General features: G+C 47.2%; 5 protein-coding genes across 5 annotated transcripts in view; 3 read left to right on the top strand and 2 right to left on the bottom strand.

The window, feature by feature from the left end:
* The window catches only part of LOC126567794 (toll-like receptor 7), a 462685-nt gene that overhangs the window by 28508 nt on the left and 413347 nt on the right, over positions 1–20830 (bottom strand). The window lies entirely within an intron of this gene.
* On the top strand, positions 217–1964 carry LOC126568241 (E3 ubiquitin-protein ligase RNF25). Its single transcript, XM_050224687.1, has 4 exons — positions 217–232; positions 397–465; positions 630–1326; positions 1399–1964. The coding sequence occupies exons 1-4, from the start codon at positions 225–227 to the stop codon at positions 1870–1872; spliced, it is 1248 nt and encodes a 415-aa protein (XP_050080644.1). The 5' UTR covers positions 217–224; the 3' UTR covers positions 1873–1964.
* On the top strand, positions 15036–17365 carry LOC126568088 (differentially expressed in FDCP 6-like). Its single transcript, XM_050224505.1, has 4 exons — positions 15036–15181; positions 15643–15831; positions 15910–17166; positions 17234–17365. Exons 1-4 carry the CDS (start codon positions 15083–15085, stop codon positions 17354–17356), a joined length of 1668 nt encoding a protein of 555 aa, XP_050080462.1. The 5' UTR covers positions 15036–15082; the 3' UTR covers positions 17357–17365.
* Positions 17517–20703, bottom strand: LOC126568121 (dynein regulatory complex subunit 2). The gene is made up of 4 exons (XM_050224537.1): positions 20563–20703; positions 20246–20498; positions 19951–20174; positions 17517–18539 (listed from the first exon to the last, which is right to left on the bottom strand). Exons 1-4 carry the CDS (start codon positions 20701–20703, stop codon positions 17517–17519), a joined length of 1641 nt encoding a protein of 546 aa, XP_050080494.1.
* LOC126568371 (general odorant-binding protein 71) lies at positions 18854–19816 on the top strand. Its single transcript, XM_050224836.1, has one exon. The coding sequence runs from the start codon at positions 18854–18856 to the stop codon at positions 19814–19816; it is 963 nt and encodes a 320-aa protein (XP_050080793.1).

Genomic DNA, 20830 nt, shown 5'->3' with positions numbered 1-20830 from the left:
CCCTTCAAGTGCATGTTGCAAGTGCACACACACAACGCGATAGGATATTTTCCTTCCACCACTCACTGTGTATTTATCCCGGAAAAGTGTGTTTATTTCGTGCTGCTGACGTGCAAATACAATCCCAATCCTCAAAATTGGTGAAAAGTGTGACCAACGGCCAATTGGGTGCATAGTTTTCTATTTGTAGTGTGTATAATATCCCCAGTCGCCCGGGTTTAAGGATGGACGCGTAAGTATCGATCGATGTGTGTGCGGATATCCTACCTTGGAGAAGAATGCTATGGAATATGCTCCTCCACCGGTTCATTTGCCCCCGGGAGGATAGTTCGATGTCCTTTCTAATCGATCTGGCGACTGGATACTGATTCCGTAATTTTTGGTACCTTCCCACAGGCTGCTGGATGAGGTCGAGTCGCTGGAAGCGATTCTGATGGAAGATGTCCATATCACGAAAGATGCAAGGTAAGATTCGATTGGGCACATTGGGCGCCCCTAAAGAGCCCCTTATCGATCACGCGAGGGCGTGTATGTATGCCAAATATTGCACAATCTGATTGTTTTTCTTGCTCTTATTGCTCTTGGTTTAACTTTTTCTTTTGTGTGTCCGTGATTGTTTGCCAACGTAGCGGATTTCCCGAGATGATTGAAACGACCGTATTTCCGACCGTCGGCGAAGAACTCGAATCACAGTACGTGTGCATCACACTGCAAGTATTACCCACCGTCGGCTATCCGGATGTGCGACCGAACGTAAAGCTGAGAAATCCTCGTGGATTGGATGATAGCATTATTGGGCAGATCGAGCGAGCCGTTCAGGCAAAGTTGCAGGAATCGATCGGACAACCGGTCGTGTTTGATCTCATTGACCTGATACGGGAACAGTTGACGGAAAGTAATCTACCGTCCGGCCAGTGTGTCATCTGTCTGTACGGCTTCCTCGAGGGCGATGAGTTTACCAAGACGGTGTGCTATCACTATCTGCACAGCCACTGTTTAGCGTGTCACATCAATGCTTCGAAGCGCAATTATGAGGAAGAAATCGAAAAGCTACCGATCTGGAAGCGCAAAGAAGCGAAAGCATTCCAAGCACAGTGTCCGGTGTGCAGAGAACCAATCGATGTAGAGGTGGAACCGTTGATGCGCTGCCGGCCACCGACGGAACGGGAAAATGCACCCAAGTTCCAGGTGACGGACGAACTGAAGTCACTACAGGCACAAATGAATCGGCTGTTTATGCATCAGAAGCGAAGGGGTGGAATTATTGATCTGGATGCTGAGGAGGGTAACGTTATTGCGATTGAAACGGAATCCCTAAATAGAGAGGTAAATAGTGGTAGTGTAGGAGAAGTACACTGGTACCGTGAAGAGTATAACATTTTGAGCTTTATGTTTTAGATTTCAAAAGGCACAAGTGATGCTTCAAATGGTCCCAATGCTGTGATTCCGGAGGTGAAAACGCCCGCAAACAAGAAGCATGGCTCTAACGCACACCCACAGCAGCAGGCCAAAGGATCTTCAAGCTCAAAAGCTGCGAACAATACTGCCCGCCAACGTAATTCGCAGTCAGCCACCACCACCGCAAACGGTGAAGCAAACGACGATCCGGACGCTTGTACCGAATCGTGCTGTTCGGGTCAAACCGATCATCATCGTGGTGGTGGATACCGTAACCGACGGCACAATAATCACCACCATAATCGGCACCACCGGCATCATCATCACCACCAGCATCATCATCATCACCATCAGCATCAGGGACGAGGTGGTGGTGCCGGCGCAGGCGGAGCTGGAACTTCCACGGCGGCGGCGGCCAGTAGTGGTGGAGCGGCCAAAAATTTAGGTACTCCCTGCGCATCCGATGCCAGGTGACAATTGTTGCCCCAGGAAAGTGATCCCCGCACAATGCAGCTTTGTTGGATCGAGCGAGAAAGGTTGGATTCGCAGTACCGATCAAACGCCCGGTACAGTTTTATAGAGCAAAAGCAGCCGTGGTCGTGCGGTGCCCATCGCTATCACCATAATCTGTCGAAGAAGCAGCAGCATCAGGGACAGGATGATAGTCACGCCCTGAGGGCGATGCTACTGATATAACATTTAATCCACTGGAAACGTATGCAGATTCTCTTCAGCCTCCTAAATACTCTTTCTCGTACCCAAATAATCGACAGTAACAGGCATATTCGTAACACTGCGCGCATAATTGCGGGCAATCGTAGAGATTTAGATCAATGTTGCCTCTCGGTAGAAGTAACGCGTCGTGCCGCAGTTGCAGGCATTAGGTTGATCGGCAGGATAGGACGAAAGCGGCATCATCAACGACTGAGACGAACGTGCGATTCGTTAGGATATAACGAGATTGGAAAGGGTTCCGTTTGGGCATTGTTGGATCAGTATCAAACCCTCCGAAGTTTCGTCGTGAGCGTTGTGCAAGGTATGAGAATAAGTTTTTGTATGTTCAACTTTTACTACACAGTAGTTTTGATGTTCTTATTACGTACCTTCCTAGCTGTGCTCGATTCAGCCCGATCATCACGTAACCATGTACGATGGTTTGTCGATCGTTGGACTGGACTACTGTGGTTTTTAAGACTAATGGTTTACGATCGAGGAAGTTATCTTTTTGTCGTATTATGCGCTTTATTTCGGTTTGTCAATATTTTTCCTTCAAATTTTGCTATTTGCAGAGTCAAAGTGTTGCTGTTTAGTGCTTGTAAGCGAAGTGAAACAGCAATGAAAAGTGTGTGTGTGTGAGAGAGATGAAGCGTGCTTGTAGTTTGATATTTTATTTAATATTGCGAAGCTTAAGCATAATGTATGTTTGTACGATATTTCACAATATAGGTAAGTATAAAGTTAGGTTCGAACGTACAAAGCAGGGGAAATGGGGGGAAATACGACTATTAAGTATGTTTCCTTATCAATTACCAAGGACCTCTCCTTTATACGGCAGCAGTTAAATATTTCAAAAAAGACATAAAAACTAATTCTACCCGCCACCTTATCCTAGGGCAAATCGAGAGTAAATGAGTTACTTCAATTCTTATATATTTTTTACGTTAAAGGTTATTAAGAGTTTATTATTTTTAACTTGCTGAATTGTGGACTGTAAATTATTTATTGCTTTTCGTTTTAGTTATTGTTAATTTCTTAGGAAGAAACGAACGGAACGTATCATGCGTGCCAAAACCAGAGCGACACGGGAATGGACAGATCGATCTCCATTTCAGAAAAAAAAACAGAAAATCAAATCACACATCTTACTAGCAGCGGAAGAAATAGTACTGAACGGATAGAGGAGAGGGATTGAATCCCGATTTCTTGATGTGAATTTTGTCAAAAAGAGAAGTTGTGCAATAATTTTAAAACTAGATAAACTACACTGAAAATTTGGCAAAAAATTCAGCTTACGGAATCATCCACAACTTAAAACTAATCTAAAAAAAAATAATACACAAAACAGTGGAAAACACAATATCTTATCAGAACTCGAAAGGCGAAGAAAGTGTTACGAAGCTGGATCGGAATCCCGATCGAAATCCGGTTTTGCCGGTAAGGTACGTGATGTAAACGTGAATTTAAACATAACTCAGTAATAATCTACTGTCAGCGTAAGCACATAGAACAGAAACCAAAACACACACATACACACACCCACATTATCGCACCTAACGAAACCCCCATTTTGAACTAAATATGCTGAAGATGAAGTAAAACACGCACCTAATGATGTCTCCTGTCCCCGAGCTGAACATGATCGCACACAAGGTGTGACGTGAAGAAACGTATTCTAAGTCATTTGTAATTCCTGCACGTCGGGAACGGATCAGACAGGGCAAGAATTTCAGTGTCTGTGTTCCCTTTAATGGTCAACTAACCAATATGATATGTATGTTATCTCAAATTACAACAAATGAAAGGCAATTCATTTTGTCTGGACTAATGGAACGATGCAGCAGCTGTTTTACTTCTTTTTTTGTTGTTGTTTTGGTTCAATTTCCATGAAAGAACGCATCGTTATCCTAAGCGCATAGGAATGACTCATAGCGAGAGACCATGATCATCAACATTCCAAAGTGCGTTGGTAGAATCCTTGCATATTGTAGGAGTGTAAGCAGATAGTAGTGATGGCAGGGAAGATCCGAATCTACCGGGTCGGAGACCACATAAGCGACCCGGAGCGGTTCGAGTAGTATTCCCAATTCCAAAGAGTCCGGGTCGATCTGTGGGTGCAATAAAGCATAGGCGAGTGCGAGTCGTAGGTACGGGTCGACCAGTTGGTTCGGATCGTTTTTTAGGCTCAATGGAATCGGGATGACCATATACTTTGCTGCACCTATAGGTCAATCGTTGAATTCGTTGCAGTCACGGACCGGACTCGATCGAACTGCAGGAACGAACCTAGCTCCGGGTCGATCCGTAAAAAGATTCGTATGACCCATCCCTAACAGTCGGGCAGACTTAACGGCAATAGCGAAAGGTTGCTTAAGAATAAGCGGCAGGTTGAAATTGGTTCACACTTTGCACCAACAACCTTCCGGTGGAACGTTTCGATCAACCTAACCGCCAGCGGTTGCAACATCAAGTACCCACGTGCCAACCATTCCAATTGCTAACCATTTCAATTTCCACTCCGGTGCCGGTGTCAGGTGTGCTCGTGTGGCGAAGAGGAATATAACCTGTTTCTGATGGCTTTTCTCTCATTTTCTTTCATAGAAGGCAAAACGGCTTTACCGGCTTTATTCGGAAGCGTACGGAAGGACGGAAGGAAGAGAGGCCGAGAAAACACCCTTTAAGGGTCAACACTGGAAGCTACCGGGGGGGCATCACTATTGGTAAGGTAGGTGAACGTTTACGAATTATTTCCTTTTCGTTCGCGCCGTCTCGCCTATCGGTCGTTATCTTAAAAGCCCTTAGAATGGTAAGGGATTTCGTGCGTAAACTCCGTGACCTGCCCTCAAGGATTGCCGCCGGTGCAGTTCGGTCGGGTATGACGCATCGTCCGATTTCGGTCACCAAGTTCCCTGTTCCGACAACGACAGACTTAGCTTTACGTTGATCGATCGACGGCCCGGCCCGAACGATCATTTTGCGTCGGGAGATCCATGATTCATACGTTGCGAACGGTTGTGTCCCTCGCTAGTGTGAGCACAGTGGAGGGAATCGTGTCGTTTCCGCGACATCGTCGACGGAAGCGAACGCGCGCGACTGTCAGTTTGAATCTGAGCGCGGTTTCGAACGGTTCACTTGGGAGATTGCCGTTTTTTTTTTTGCAGTGAGTGTGAGGATCTCGTTGTTGTTTTTTCTTTCTTGCCCTGACGAGGGTTGGCGTTGAGTAATTGTGCTGTGCTGGTTGCTTTCGAGTGGTGTCCTCGTTGTACGGCGTTTTGTTTAATGAAACATATATTGATGAGTTGTGCACAAAACAGTTGGGCATTGATTGGTGGCTTGTGGTGTGGTGAAGAGATGGGCCACAGCTAAACAAAGCATACGGAGTGTTTGTAGTTCAATTGCAGAGTGACATAGCGTGTGCGGGGACATAGTATTGTGCGGGGGGGGGGGGGGGGGAAGTATTTTATCTTATCAAGCAAGATGTGTGACAGTGTCGGACAAGACAACGTGCAGTTTGGTGAGCTGATAGTACGATCAAAAAAGGGCTCTGTGCCTATAGCTGCCATCCACAGTACGGGGTGGAGCATCGGTAAAAAAAAACATTGGGACAGATAATCAGTACGTGCACTGATGATGGAAAGTGTATTACACAAAATGTTTGGGGCAGACCGTAACTTATTTATATTTTATTTTCAATCAATTGTGCAGCACTTCGCAGCTATCGCGTATCGTAGCCAAGCAAACGATGAGTCAAGTATCATCAGAGTCGCCAGAGTCAGCAAATAGCATGGGCGCTGGTTGTTGCAAATTTCATAATTATTTGACTAATGGGGGCCTTCCATGACGTGAACGCGCTTCTTCCCACACACGACACAACCCGTGCCTGTACGGTTGCAAAATGCAAATTTGTTGTGCGACGAATGGATTAAATTAAGATAAGAACGAAAGGAATGCTCCAAGACTCTTGTATTTTTACGTCAGTTTTGTGCGTGTGTCCGTCCTGGCTACTTATCAAACGTTGCTAATGTTTGTTTTGATAGTTACTAGTAACCAAAAGTGATCTTATCTATTGCTGCTTGTTCACCCACTTGAAGTTCTTTGATGTTGTCGTGTAATAGGGTAGCATTGCGTATCGATTAAGCGTTGGTGGGTATGTGACCCACATAGAATATCACCACCAGGCCATGCGCCAAAGGCGCTTTTCACCATACTGCAGGACCGAGGGTCAAATCCCGTCCATTCCTCCGTAGTGAGGACTGACTATCCCATTACGTGGTATCAGCAAGCCTAGTAACACATTCGATTGCCAACGTGTCCTTAATAGAAGGTCGTTAAGTCAACAAGAAGAAAACAAAAGACATGCCATTGCGAATGTTAACAGATTGTTATTTTTCTCTTGATTAGAGCAAATATTGTACAATGAATCAGTGTATCAACTGCGTGTTGAAGGCCACTATGGAATGGAATGGAAAAGAAATGGCATTCCTGGAAATGGTTTCGCGCCCTTGAGTGATATGGGCGAGCCTGCAATTTATCTGTCTTTGCTATGCGAATGAAAAGAGCGCGATAAGAAACCATCACCAATGTGGGCTGGCTTACGTCGCCATTCGGATGCATTCTTCCAGGCGCGCGCGTCTGTCATCTTCGTCATCGTGGGCACATTCTTTTACCGGAAGGCCACCACAGTTCATGGCTCGATCGTCGTCATCATCATCATGATGATCATCACCCATCTGGAACGAAAAGGGCAATGAAACCGTGGACGGTTATTCAAGGATGAGGATTTTCATTTCGCACTTCTTCGTGCCTGTTTATCTCTCCCGGTGACGACTCCGCTACGCACCAACCACCGATCAATCGATTGGATCGCGCACAGCACTGCAAGTTGCTCCTCCACAACGCGATCCAGTAAATTCGCAAAGGCGACGTGCAAATGGGTTGCATATTGCGTGCGCATGTTATTCGGCGCCTTGGTCAGCGTGTTTCGGTCACGAGCAGAGGCGTTCGAATGGTGGCCGAAGGGAAGAAGTGGACTTGGAGGTAGTGGTGCGTCCTGTCTAGACACGATGGCTTTACAATGTATATTCCGCCAACTGAGCTGCATTTGTGGATGCACGAGACCCACAACAGCAACAAAAAATGGTTCCACAAAACAAAACCGAAAGCAAACATGATTAAATGAAGCAAAAAAAAAGTCTACCACTACTCTACATGCAAAGATTATTTCCTGAGGGTACTTCTACATCGTATCCGAGGACGATGACAGTCGGAATTTTGCATTGACCAGCGTTCGACGCCCGGTTATCCTACGGTGGAGTTTGATTAAGATAGAAAGAAGGAATGGCAGGGGGGATGCATGGTTTCGAGAGTCTTCCACGAACGCAGGAGTGTCACAGTTTTAGTGTTTCGGTGCTGTCTCAAGCATCCTTCCGTTTGACGGCCCTGCTCGCAAGCTCAAATTATAGCTCGGCCGTCTACTAAGCGCCAATCGGCTCGGTACGGCGAAACCGTTTATGCTTACTTAACGCACATGATAGTGACAAGGCAAACCGGAAATCGGAACACGATCTGGACGATTGTGCTCTCTCAACTGCATCGACATTCGACCTGGTAAATTGATTTATAGAGCTGCTGCCCAGTGCTGCCCAGTCGAACGGGGAGGCTGTCCAGGTTGGGGCAGTTTTTGTGTGTTTGTTTAATGTCTGAATGTCATTCTTTAGTTAATCGTCGGGGATGTAAATCGGCCTATAGTGTCGACACAGAGCAGACGGAGTAAGCGTTTTATTTTTCTTGCATCGTCTGGAATGCTCTGCTGGAGAGAAGCTGCGAAAAGGAGGAAATTCCACATGCGGTGAATTAATAACCAATATCCTCCTTTGATTCTGCTGAACAAAGACGATCACTGGCAGACGGGCTTAAATATCTCCCCAGGATCAACATCCCAAACGCGCGACGGATAGCCTTGGCAGCGACCTTACCGGTGTCACAAAATGGTTGAACGAGCTTTAATCGTCGCGAGCCACAGAATGCCGTGCGTAATTAGATCGGACAGTTTTTGTTCGAAACGTCGCTACTGCCTCCGATTCCGTTTGCGTTGCGTTGCGTTACGTTTGTTTGTTTGTGCGTAAATTAAAGGATGCATTTCTTGTGTGCTTTCGTTCCACGATCACCGTGGAACATGAAATGAGCAGTGATTGCGGTGATTAAATGATTATAGTGAAGCATCCTTACGGTTGTCAATTAAGGCGTGCCGTTGCTCGTGATCCTGTGGAACAGTGAGAAGCGTGGCGCGAAGCGTTATCTTATTGCTGGGAGGATCCGATCATTAACCGCGACGCACTAAGTGTAGCGTCTTATTTTCACCTTGATCGAACGTTTTGCTTCTGCAAACAGATCGTTAAACAGAATTGGAGTTGAATGATAGTGATAAAATGAGCTGCTGTTGGCAAGGCATTGATTAACTTTGGCCCTTCAAGTTCACTAGAGTAGTGAGAGTTTGAGATCGAAAATGTAGATCATGTAAGTGCTGTCCCTGACTTCTAGTGTGATAGTAGTTGAATACCTCGTAATGCGATCTCTTTTTCCATTACCTTGGAATTCCGATTCTAACCATTTGTTCTAAACGACGTTAGAAAATGCACAACTTCCAAAACCACCAGCGCTCGGTGGCAGTATAGAAGCGGGTCAATCACATTCATCGGAAGAAAAGTATCGGTTTCTGTTCAATGAGTTCATTCATCCAACGAAATGCCGATGCCGTGACCGTCCGTGACACTCTCGCGCACGTGAATGGCGTCACGGAAGGCAAACATGGCGATGCGGAGAGGACGCTATCTTTGGGTCTCTGGAAATGGAACGATTGACCTCGAAAAGTGCTACCGACGACGACGACAACGGTGTTTCGTTCGTGCCGAGCGTTATGGGTGATCGCAAACCAGGCGCCTGTCGCTGTCACAACCTGAGGCAGCACGAATGTCACCACCGTGTCACTACAAGAGGCTTTTGGGGGTCTCCATTTTCGTGGGTCTCTCTACCATTGGACATGATTCACGCACTCCGCGTTATTTGGACTGTTCTTCCATCCGGTCCAGCGAAGGTCTTTTGCGGAACGACCAAACGGCATCATTTGTAGACTTCCTACAGCTCGATTTCTGGACAACACGCCGGCTGTAAAGTGTCTGATATTGGGTGCTTGTGTTGGATGATTACGCTGGAAGCACCGTTGTTGAGTGTGATGCTTTTCCGCCATTAGGTCGGGGAAGAAACACAAGCGGACACGTTGATCGTAACTGCGGGAAGGCTATCCTAAAGGGGTGCGATGGAACTAAAGCTCGTTCATGTCTTTGTCTTTTGGTGTAGAAACCGGTCGGCCGATAGGCAAACGATGACTAGACACTCTACATTAACCTCCCCATCATCAACAACAACAGCAGCTCCACAGCACAGGTAGAGATTACCTAATTTGGAACATGGTTTATGATCTGCGGAACTTCGTATCGTGGAGGTTAACGCCAGCCACGATGTTTTGATCGTCAACGGATATCTATTTCTCCACCCAGCAGAGGCGGTAGGGTAGGGCCACTAACCATTTGATTTGTTGACGCGTGCATGCGTGTCAGATAATTATTCAATTATCAGGGTGATTGGAAAGGTGATTGACGCGTGGTGTTTCGATAGATGGCGATAATGTCCGCGGTCGGTTGTCAACGCTTCCTTGCGATAAAGAGGGTCCCCTCGAGAGCCTTAAGGAAGATTTTTTTTTTACGGGGAGGTTTCAAAGTGTGTGTTCATTGGACAAGAAAGAATTGTAATGTAACTAGTTCTGAAGTGCCGATACTGTACAATGTGTACAATTTATCGTTTTACCGCTTGGTGAAGCCATGCAGTGGGAAATGAGGTTAACCAATAAATTGTACGCAGTATTCCGGTCCGGAAACTCAGCACAGACCTTGTCCCTTAGTTAAGATCACACGATTAAAACTTCATTCATACTTCAGCATGCTGTGTACACTTGCACACGACCAAGATGACGTATGTTATTTGTGTGTGAAGAAGCGCACGACTCATCTCTGGTCGCAAAACAACGTGGCCCCCCTGTACTGAAGAGAGCACGGTGTGCACTGTGCAGTGGGTCGGATCAACTGTCAGGCCTCGTATCGTTTACGCTTAATGCCTAAGATCAAGGCGCTTAGTTGGGGGGTGACCTGGAGCAGTGCACTATTGTGCGCTTGCTCCGAACCGATCGGCATCGTAAAAGAACCCACCTGGAGGGCGCCTTCCTGGCCATAATGCGCGCGCTCGTAAAACGGCGCCAAACCGGTGTGGTGGTGTTGTCGTCGTTTAGTTTATGTTGACCACGACACATCGTGATCGAGCAATTTATCCTCACACGCACACGTTGCCTTGTGCCTGGGCCAGCCGGCAGTGCTGCTCGTGCGATCCGGGCTGAAACTTGACACTGGGCTGTCTTGATCCCCCGGCCAGCGGTATAGGGCCATAGGTTCTGCTGGAAGAGTTGGTGGAATTCATAATGATCGTACGTGTACACCCTCGTAAAACGGAAAGAGAATATGAGATGAGTTATGTACTGGAGACGGAGCAGGACAGGAGTGGAAGTAAGCATATTTGGGCATAAAACCCGTTTCCAACCATGGAACGAGCGCCAGCACCACGCTTCAACATGAGATGTGTTTGTTGTGTGACGGTGGTAGCGTCGGTCAAGGTCAGGATGAACCAAGTGCTTGAACTCCAGTCTTGTGATCTGCTCTGCTCTCCGCAGAGCACGGGTGATCGTTTGTTTACATTGACGTGTCGCATCCATCCGTGGCGTCGGCGTTACCGCTGTCAGCCGCACAAAAGCGGCTACACCGTCCTTGGCCATCCACTCGCGCCCTTTTTCGGGGAGTGCTAGAGCCCTAGAATAAGGTGACCTTTTTTGGGCACTCTCTTCGCGACGGGAGCGTGCCACCTCCCCCCTGTCTTGGCTTGCACGGGTCGCACCGTTCGGTCATTGCCATGGACGTACCATGAAGCACTGGAAGAGAAGGGACCAACGTGCTACGAGTTCGAGCAAACACCCACGACACACCTTTAGCCCGGTTGGTGTATTAGAACCGGTCGTATTCGATTGTATCAGGGAGTGTGTGGTGTTTGACTAGCCGGAATGGTCCGATGGTTGGAGCACTATCGGAGTTTGCGCACCGCTCAACGCACGTCGTAGCTCAAATCTGGATCGTTTTATAATTGCGCACTGCGACCAGAGTGTCCCCCGGACCAGGAAGTTGTCCGATCAGTCCGGGGGCTGGTGGCGAGGGGAACTCATTAGAATATGTGAAGCGGCGAGCTGCGGGTTCCATTAATCTCTACCGACCGTTTGTCCTAAAGGGGGATTAAGTTTATGTGATGTTTGACTGTCGGGCCGCATTTGTTGCTGCTTGATTACTCGTCTTCGTCGATCGTCCGGTCTTTGTGTTGTTTGTGCGCTTAGCGCGAAGAGGTGATGTGTGCTTCGTTTGCAAAGACTATGGTGAGTTTTGATAAAGAAATGTCCATATTTGGATCGACTGGCTCTCCAGTCGGCTCGTGCCTATTCTGAAGCGGTGTTTTATTAGTCACGAGTGTCAAGTGCATTTTTATTGTTTTTTATCGAAGTTCTAGATTGTTTATATTGCTGTCCCCGGACTCGATCCTTCTCCAAGGGCAGCCGGAGTGTGTGTGTGTGTCCCAAAAACGAACCGTATGCAAATGGTCGTCGTTTGATGAGACGGTGTTTAAGAACGTCTTTTAAAATGGTAACTTGATTGTGGTAATATCAGCCAGAGTATGTGACATTGCATCGTAAAAAGAGTTTCAAAGACCGATCATCGATCGAAATATGAAAGATATTTAAATTTTCAGATATCTTGACAAAATGGCGCATCAAGCTTTTAGTGTAGAGTGGTTGGGCTTGAAGTCATTTAGCGCTGGCCTTCATTATTGGTCCGAAAAGGACATTCGTACATTGTGACTAGCATCCGGAAAAGGAAGCGATCATTTGTTTTAATTGACCGGCGATCAATTATCCGACTAAAGTTTATAATAATGATCGAGCACTTTGCCGGATTTAATCAGTCATTTGGCATGCAAATTAGGCATTCTATTTGGCGTGATCATCATTACTGATAGTGTTGCTTTTGTGGTGTGGATTCTTGTGTTAGAAGTTTGTTTAGAAAAATCTCATTTGTCATGGACAATAGTTATTATTTAGCTGCCCAACCGCCTGGTCAACCATTATGCTTAATCTGGACAGGTTAGTCAATAACGTACGTCAGTAAAAACATGATCAACAAATTGGGGACAATTTCCTCAATTGGAAATGACCAGTTAAGCGATCGATTGCCGTTCGATCGACAGTTTTTTTTGAATATTAACTGTCCCACGATGCACCCACACGCATCTTGGGATCACCTCGATTGAGGCCGTCTTTGGCCAAGCACTTTCTTTCGGCCGTTGTTTCTGCTTTCCATGGACGGGCATTATAAATGGCGCGACGTGGCGATCTTTCACAGGATGGCGACAAAAAAGCACTCAAATAAATGAATCGTTATGTTCATCGTTCCGCTGTCGCCAGTCGGTCGATCAACAGTATTCTGGCGATCAGTTCATTTGGGAGCGCTTGTGAATGGGATCGTTTTGGGCCTGGTCTCCTTCGGCTGGATCAGTTCGAATCTGGATCAGCTCGTCCCTGGGTGAAAAGCCGTTCTGTCCATATTTCCGTTACGTAGAGCAAACGAACTTGACATCTCTACAGCACGAAAAAAATCACGTTTCATCGCTAGTGTCGAGGATTTTTGCGCAACCAGCCCGAACTGCTGGTACACACACGGCAGACAGGCAGCCAGGCCAGCAGAGGGGAGAGTAAGTTTTATAATCACCCGGTCCCGTGAGGCAAGTTTTGTTTGCGATTGTCGCTGCGGCGTAGATGCGTGGGAGGAAATGTTGGACCTACCGATCGGGAAAGCAGCGAACCCCCTGATCGGGCGCTGCCACCGGTGTGCGAAATGGTGTTTAGCAATTAAGAAGCGTTACGCTCGTAGACACCATCCACCAATGGTGCCGGTGGACGGATGGGGGCTTGCGACTGGACCATCCCTAATAAGGTGACGCTGTTTGCGGTGGTGTTGGTCGTAGGGAACTAATCAGCACGCAAAAATCAAACATCGAAATCGGGCGATTTGAGCGCTCCATGCTGGAAAAGGAGAGAAAGGCGATCGATACTGTCCGAGAACGCGACCGTTACCATCTCTGTAAGCGGGGAATACGTGATTCATCGTAATCTGGGTGTTTCGGAGATCATTAAATCGGGGGTAAAATAAGTGGGATGGGTGAGAAATAGATGTTAATGTTGGATTGTGAGATTAATTACAATGTCTGGTTGGCACCTTCATAGTGTTCTACTGCGAGTATGAGGCAAGGAGATTTATTTAGAGCTGTCTGAAGTAACATTCACCCAACATCTCTTCTATGTTGTGTATCTAAAAGGACATAATGAGTCCCACTGTAATGCCAAAAGTAGGCTGCAGTCTTTGGCTCTGGGGCGGCTCAGTGGTAGAGGCGACAGCAGCGCGATCGCGGTTCAAATTTCTTCCTGATCGTTCTCCCGAAGTGAGGACTAACTATGCAACTACGTGGTACAAGCAGCGGTCTAATAAGTCTAGGTTGTTAATCCAAGAAAGAAGACCAGTAACCAGTATTAGTGCAAGGATCTTTATCGTCTGCCTGGCTTTGAATGATGTCTTTGTTAGCAAAATCTGGGTCAATCTAACAGTCTATTCTTTTTATCTAGTTGTACTTATTTACGACACCAGGAATGACTGCTACCTCCTCTAGCATTTGATCTGTACTTGATTACTAATTATCTCTTTGGTAAGTTATTTGGAGTCTCCTATAAAATCTAAATTACCGCAACCGTCCAGCTATCAACGCCTTTGTTCGATCTCGACGTATGCAGCTAATTTCATGTGCATTCAGAATGGCTGCTCACTCGACTTATCATCTGTGTCATACACTATCCATCAAGCGCAGGTTTAAAACGTCGTGAAACCCTATCGTAGCTATTCATGCCAAAAGCTGCACGTGCACGCGCCCCTGCATACACACCATTGTTTTGGTTTGAGATCTCTCGTCAACTACCAATGCACGGCACCCCTTGCCCACTGTGACATCATTCTCATGGGCTTTGGCTAAAACTGCACACCCGACGCCTGATCCAACTGCTTATTTATTGTCTGTGCAACGATTTGGCGCTGGATGCCAAACAAATGTGCATCCACAAGATAATGGTGGGATAAAATGTGTGATGTTGCACTGTGCCGACGTTGTGACCACGTGCCCCCGTGCACATTGCAAGAGGGCGAAATTAATTGGTTAATCATGTGTGATTTCTTCATTCATTCTTTCCCATTACCACCACGCAGCCAACGTTGTTTGAGGTACCATATTCCTCCCCACCGTTTCAGAAAAAGCAGAAGAACAGCAAGAGCACTGTGGCCTAACTGTGTTGTGACTGCCGATTTCTGCGTCTTCCAATCGTACATCGAGTGTGCTGCCCCACTGCGAAAGACACAGAGCGCACAGACACGGCAAGCCGGTCAGTGTTTGGTTGCAGCTCCTGCCAAAGTAGTTGGTGGTTTCAAACGGGTTCAGTTTTCGGGATGCGTTCGTCGGACAATGTGCTGGTGCGTGGACGAGTGCGAATAGCTGACCAGTGAAAACGAGCGCATAGTGGTGCACAGTGAATCAAACAGAACGTTTTTTAACCCATCCGCGGAGAGGGTCTAATAGACGAGAGTGAGAGACAGTGCTTAACTTGAGTTGAAATACAAGTTGCAAGTGGAATTGTGTGCAATCGGTGACAAACGACAAATCAACGCTTCAGTAAACATCTAGTACAATCAAACCAGAAGACACACGTGCTGCAAACAGGATCAAAATGGCAACATTGCTGAAGAACGTTACCAACAGTATATGCCATGCGTTCAATGCATTGCAGCAGAATCGTGATGGATTTGTGAGCAAGTCTAAGCTAAAGGTGAGTTCTAACTACACACTATAAAGGACTGTTTTGTCCCTTCACCAGTTATTTTGAAGAGTAAGCACGACCTCCATGTTTGTTTGTTTGTTAGAACGGTCCTGTGCTCAGCAGACCATGTGAGACGATGGTATAAATGAACTAGAATTTTACCAAAACAAATTCCAACGGTTGAACGCTTTTTGCCACCTCGTAGGATGTCGTAAAATGTGCCACCTTAAAATATGACCCCACGAGGAAGCAATAAAAACTTACTCGCACAACATCGATCGTCTACGAAGTCTACGGCTAAACGGTTTTATTATCCAATCCAGAACCGATAGTGCTTCCTATTTCCCTATGCGTGTGTTGTTTTAAGAGCCACCGTTTAGCACTTTAAATAGTTTTAGAACCGTTGCTGCAATAGTGTGACGATCCCGTGATTAATTGCTTCCTGGTACTGCTCCTTTAACCAATTACAGGTGCTAACGGCAAACATCGCAACACTGCTGGATCTTTACGGTGTGGAGCGTGGACTGGATCATTTCCGCTCGACGGCAACGCTGAACTTTGAGCATTATCGATACTATTTGGCACAGGAGGTGTTTGCCGGTGTATCCAATGAGTTGCCACTGGCGGCATTACGCAATTATGAAACCAAAATCGATGAGGTGAGCTTCCTACCAAATGTGTGAAAAGGCCATTAGCTAAAACTTTTTATTTGCTCCTTCTTCGCCGCTCGAAAACAGGTCTGTTGGTTGGTGTGTCGGATGAATTTCCCGGCGAACGATCAGTACTACACGGAGGAAGCCGTTTACAAGCTGTTCCGCATATTCTGTCTCGTGGCCGACCTATCCACCGATGCGTCCGAGCCCGACCTTTACGCGGTGAAGATTCACCCGATGGAGGCGTTCATCATCATCAAGCATCTGCTGAATGCGCTCGGATTGAACTATGACGGTGATGGCAAGTACGACTACCTGCGCACGTCCGATCAGTCGCTTGAGTTTGGTGAGTTGCTGGAGATGTTGCGCTTCAAGAACTACGATAAGGTGAATGATTACCGCGAGTCGATCTGCGAGGCGATCGGCGACATGTACCAAACGCTGATCGAGGACGTCATCAAGAAGGGTTATCTGTTTCGGCGTGGCTATGTGCTGCCGACGTTCCGCGAGTACTTTTTTGTGCTGCAGCCCTGCGAGCTTTCGTACTACAAACATCCAGCAGATCGTGAGGTTTGTGGTACGATCGTGCTAGACTCTCGCTTCATGGTGAAGCCGGCGGGTAATCCGAGCTCGGGCAAACAGGAAAAGGTACAGCGCTTCACGCTTGTTTCGGGCGATCGGACGTATGAGTTGGGAACGCCCGATCACAAAACGCGACTACAGTGGATCGCAGCGCTCCAGCTGGCGATAACGTACTCGACGGGGCGCGAGGGCTTCCAGCGTGACACAGTCAATAGACGGAAGCAGCAGCGTGAGGCGGAGCAGCGCCGCCGGCGAGAGGAGGAGCAGCTTCGCAGCCAACATCTACGCCGGCTAGAGGAAACACATGTGCAGCTGGAGCGGGAGAAACAAGCCCGCTTAGCGGCCGAATCACAGGCACGTCAGTATGAAGCGGTTGCGCGGGAAGATTCGAGGCGTGTGGCCGAGCTGGAGGATGTAAAGCTGTGTCTGGAGAAGATGCTGGAGGATGAAATACAGGCCAAACGGGACGAGGAGATTGTGCGTGCGTTACAGGCACGAGTTTTAGCCGAGGAGTGGGAAAAGCGTGAAGAGTTGGAACAGTTGCAGGCGGAACAGAAGAGTCTGCTGGAGCAGGAGCGTCAGAAGCGGATGGAGTTCGAACATCGACAGCAGGAGAATGAGCAGAAGTTGTTCCAGGCGGAAGGTATGCTGAGGCAGCTGGAAGAAGAACGGAAACGGCTCGATCGCGAACTAAAGTTGGCCCGTCAGAAGATACAGCTGTCAGAGGATAATAAGGGCATTGTGGAGGCAAAACTACAGGTTGGTTATGGTTGGAGAAGAATTAACGAGACTGTGGAAATACTAATATTTGGTTCTGTTTTTTTAGGCCATGTCACCCACCTATCGGACCAGCGCTGGAGAGTTTATGATCCGCCGTACGCAATCGTTCGTGGCAGCTGATCGACCAGTGCTAGTAGCCGGTACCAGAGCGTCCCATCGGTTTAGCTAGAGTAGAACCAAGTCATCCGATACTTAATAACACGCTTCGTTTTTACTGTACGAGTATTTGTATTCTTACGGTTCTAAGTTTTCTGTAAGCACTAATCACCATTCCACACCACTAAGTTGTAAGAATTTATTTAATAAAAAGGCTAAATGAAAACCTTAGATTATGCGGAGTTTCTCACCATGGAGTAGATATCAGATGATTTGGCCCGAACGCCCACCAACCGTTCGTTGCGGATCGCGTTACTGAGATTGCCCTCGATGCAGGTGACGGGACGACAGGACTGCTGTCCACCGGTTCGGAAACGGACCATTTTCCTTGTACCTTCCTGGACAAGTACCTGCTCGTCAATACGTACCAGCTTCTCGATCTTCATCGAGGTCGGACGCTTGGTGAGCAGATCGACGTGCGATTCCACCGGTCCACCACTGTTCATGTTCACCGTGATGAGATAGTCCTTGAGATGTGTCTTTAGCTGTTCGTTACGGTCGATCAGTTGCTGTTTTTCCTCGCGCAAACAGGCCACATCGATGCGTGCTTTGTTGAAGCGCATCCAGAAACTTTCGAACAGTTCCACCGTGTCGAACACATCGCGCTTGAACGAATCCATCGTTGAATCGGTGGAGGGCAGGGCGACTAATGTCCGATCCGTAACTGGTAGGTCCGACTGTCCTTGGTATTCTTTGGGGCGCTGGACGAATGGTAGCAAATCTTCCGATTCGGTTTCGTACTTTTTGCAGAAGCTAGCGATCTGATAGATCGATTTCACCTTCTTCAGCATGCCTTGGAGATGTTTGATAGCGTCGTTGCTGTATACAGCGAGTGTTTTAAGCTGCTCCTGGTCGAGGCGCGTACCAAGTTCCATCTCTTGCTTGAGATTTTGTACACGGTGCTGCAGTTCTGCCTTACTCTTCTGCATCTGTTTCATGTTGAAGTCGTGCTCCTCCTTTAAGGTGGCCAGCTTCAGCCGAAGATCAGCAATTTGATCACTTAGCCGGGCGACTTCGGCGTAATGATCCTGGATGTTCTTTGTATCGCTCGAGTCCTGATCACGCAGAGTGTTGTACTCGTTCCGGTACTCTTCCGTGTTGCGTAGGTAGAGATTCAACACGCGCTGGAACTCTTTCCACAGTCGTTCCATCTCTCGCTCACGCTCTTTGGTGATCATTTCCAGCTTCAGTATCATCTGCAATATTGCAAGCGTAGGTTAAAGAGTTGACAGGTTAGAGGTATGATGTGAACCAAAGGCCGAAGGCAATCAGTACGTCTACGCTGGATTGAATATGCTACAGATACTCCATTGTTATCGCTCATTTTGACAGCGAAATTGGCCGATTTGTCCGTCAAACCCGGGTTGTTTAGAAAACTATAAAACCTGATGACGGTCTGAAACGAGTGGGTTGTTACTTGCGCATTTAGTCACCAAGTACTTGCTCTATCGGATTGGAACAGAACAGCAAAGTACTGCCGCGACATGTTGGAAAAACTTGAGTAAAATCAATGGACCAGCGATTGTGGTGCGTTCATAGGGCAGCCACTATTGGCGGTTGTTTCGCGATAGTGCTTGTGTGTCTGCTGAGCACGTCCCGCCCGGTCGAAGGCCTACGCTGTCGCACAGGCGAAGGTCCGAGTACAGAGGATGTGAAGCGAATTGTCCGCACGTGTCTAAATAAGATAACGAATTCTGGATCGGAAAATCGGACCAGTGATGAGTATCCGGACTACGATTCATCGGCATCGGATGAATCGAACGAGGACAAGGACAACGATGATGGTGGACGGCAGAATACAAACAACTGGCAAGGATCGAAACAGTCGTATTACGATCGGCGATACGATGGAACCGAACGGGGTAATAATGGACGAACGAATCGACCGGAAGAAAATGGCAGACGACAGCAGATGGACCGCAGAGACCAACGCAACGGTGATGACCGCAATGGACGTTCGCGAATAAATGAGCGTGGACGGACGGATCGGAATGAGGAGGAGCAACAGATGATGCGTGACTACGGAAGAAGTTACCGCCGACGCAAACGCCAACAATACTATGGAGGTCAAGGTACGACTTCCGGTGCTGGGGGTGAGTATTCGAGCTATGGACGCTCACCACCACAATTTGGAGAGACGGTAGCTGGCAATGGAACGCGTGGTGGGAACTCTTCATCGCTCGAGCGCGATCGGGCCTGTCTGATGCAGTGTTTCTTCGAGGAACTGAAAGCGACTAATGCGGAAGGTTTCCCGGAGAAGCATAAGGTACTGCACGTCATCACGAAAGACATTCGGGAGCACGAGTTGCGCGAGTTTTACGTTGATTCGATACAGGAATGCTTCCACATGTTAGGACTGGACAATCGGTTGAAGGACAAGTGTGACTACTCGATGCGGTTTGTGACGTGCTTGAGCGATCGGTTCGAATCAAATTGTGACGATTGGGATACAGTGACATCCGCTATGTTTTAAAGGTAGTTTAGACGCACTTTTAACAGCACCTGATGCACTTTTATGTAGAGGCTCCGTTAGAAGTAGTTAGCTTATTCATTGTGCAAAGCTCGACAAGATGCATTCTGTTGAAGCAAAGTAAAAAAAAAACTTACAGAGTTCTTTAGTTCGTCTTTTTTAAGCATGTGCTCTTCCTCGTTACGGATCCGATCAGTGCGTGCCTTCTCCGCAAGACCGTAAAATACACACTCCAGGTCTTTCTGGAGTTCAAACTTTTTCGATTTGTACAGCTCCATCTCGCGCTCGTAGTTTTCGATGACTTCTTTCTTATCCAACTCGTATAACTCCATGAGAAAGTTGACACGATCGTTGTGAATACCTGAGGAAGGAGGAAGGACATAAGCGATAAGAATTATGGCGGCACTTTAGGGCAACACGTGTTTTACTAACGAATGATCTTTTCCACACGTTCCATATGTGCATGCAGCATAGTGGAGTACAAATCCTCAGACTCGTCTAGATCACACAAGAGTCGCTTGATGACCGCATTTTTGTTCTCGATACACTCGGTGCATGTTTTCTCCACTGCCTCAACTTCCTCCTTCAGTTCTTTGCACTTGATGTTGCGCAAAATGGAGCGCCATTCTTGGTTGATTTTGGCCAGATTAAGACGAGCGAAAGCGTCCTCCCTTTTGAGCTTGTTCTGTAAAGAAAATTAGCATAATAAGCAATAGTTTTTAAATGTTTTGAAATACTTCTTCACATACTTTCATAAACGTGGCTATGAGCTGTTGCTTGCGGCGCCGTGCTTCTTCTTCCATGTCGGCACGATGCTGCAAATATCTAGCCCGTTCTTCGTCGGACATTTTGGCAAGCTTATTTTTATTTCCTCCTTTTTTCTTTCCCATTTTGTAATCTTTTTATGCACGTTTTTTGTTTTACAAAAAGAGAATTGATTCCGTTTTGGATTAACACAACACGTATCGCTTATGGTACTGCACTGTACTGGTAGCAAAGCTGACGAACTGTTTATTT

This window comes from Anopheles maculipalpis, chromosome 2RL (assembly GCF_943734695.1).
Source record: "Anopheles maculipalpis chromosome 2RL, idAnoMacuDA_375_x, whole genome shotgun sequence".
Lineage (NCBI taxonomy): Eukaryota > Metazoa > Arthropoda > Insecta > Diptera > Culicidae > Anopheles > Anopheles maculipalpis.
Note: the sequence above shows the minus strand (reverse complement) of the source record. Positions and strands in the feature narration are given on the sequence as shown.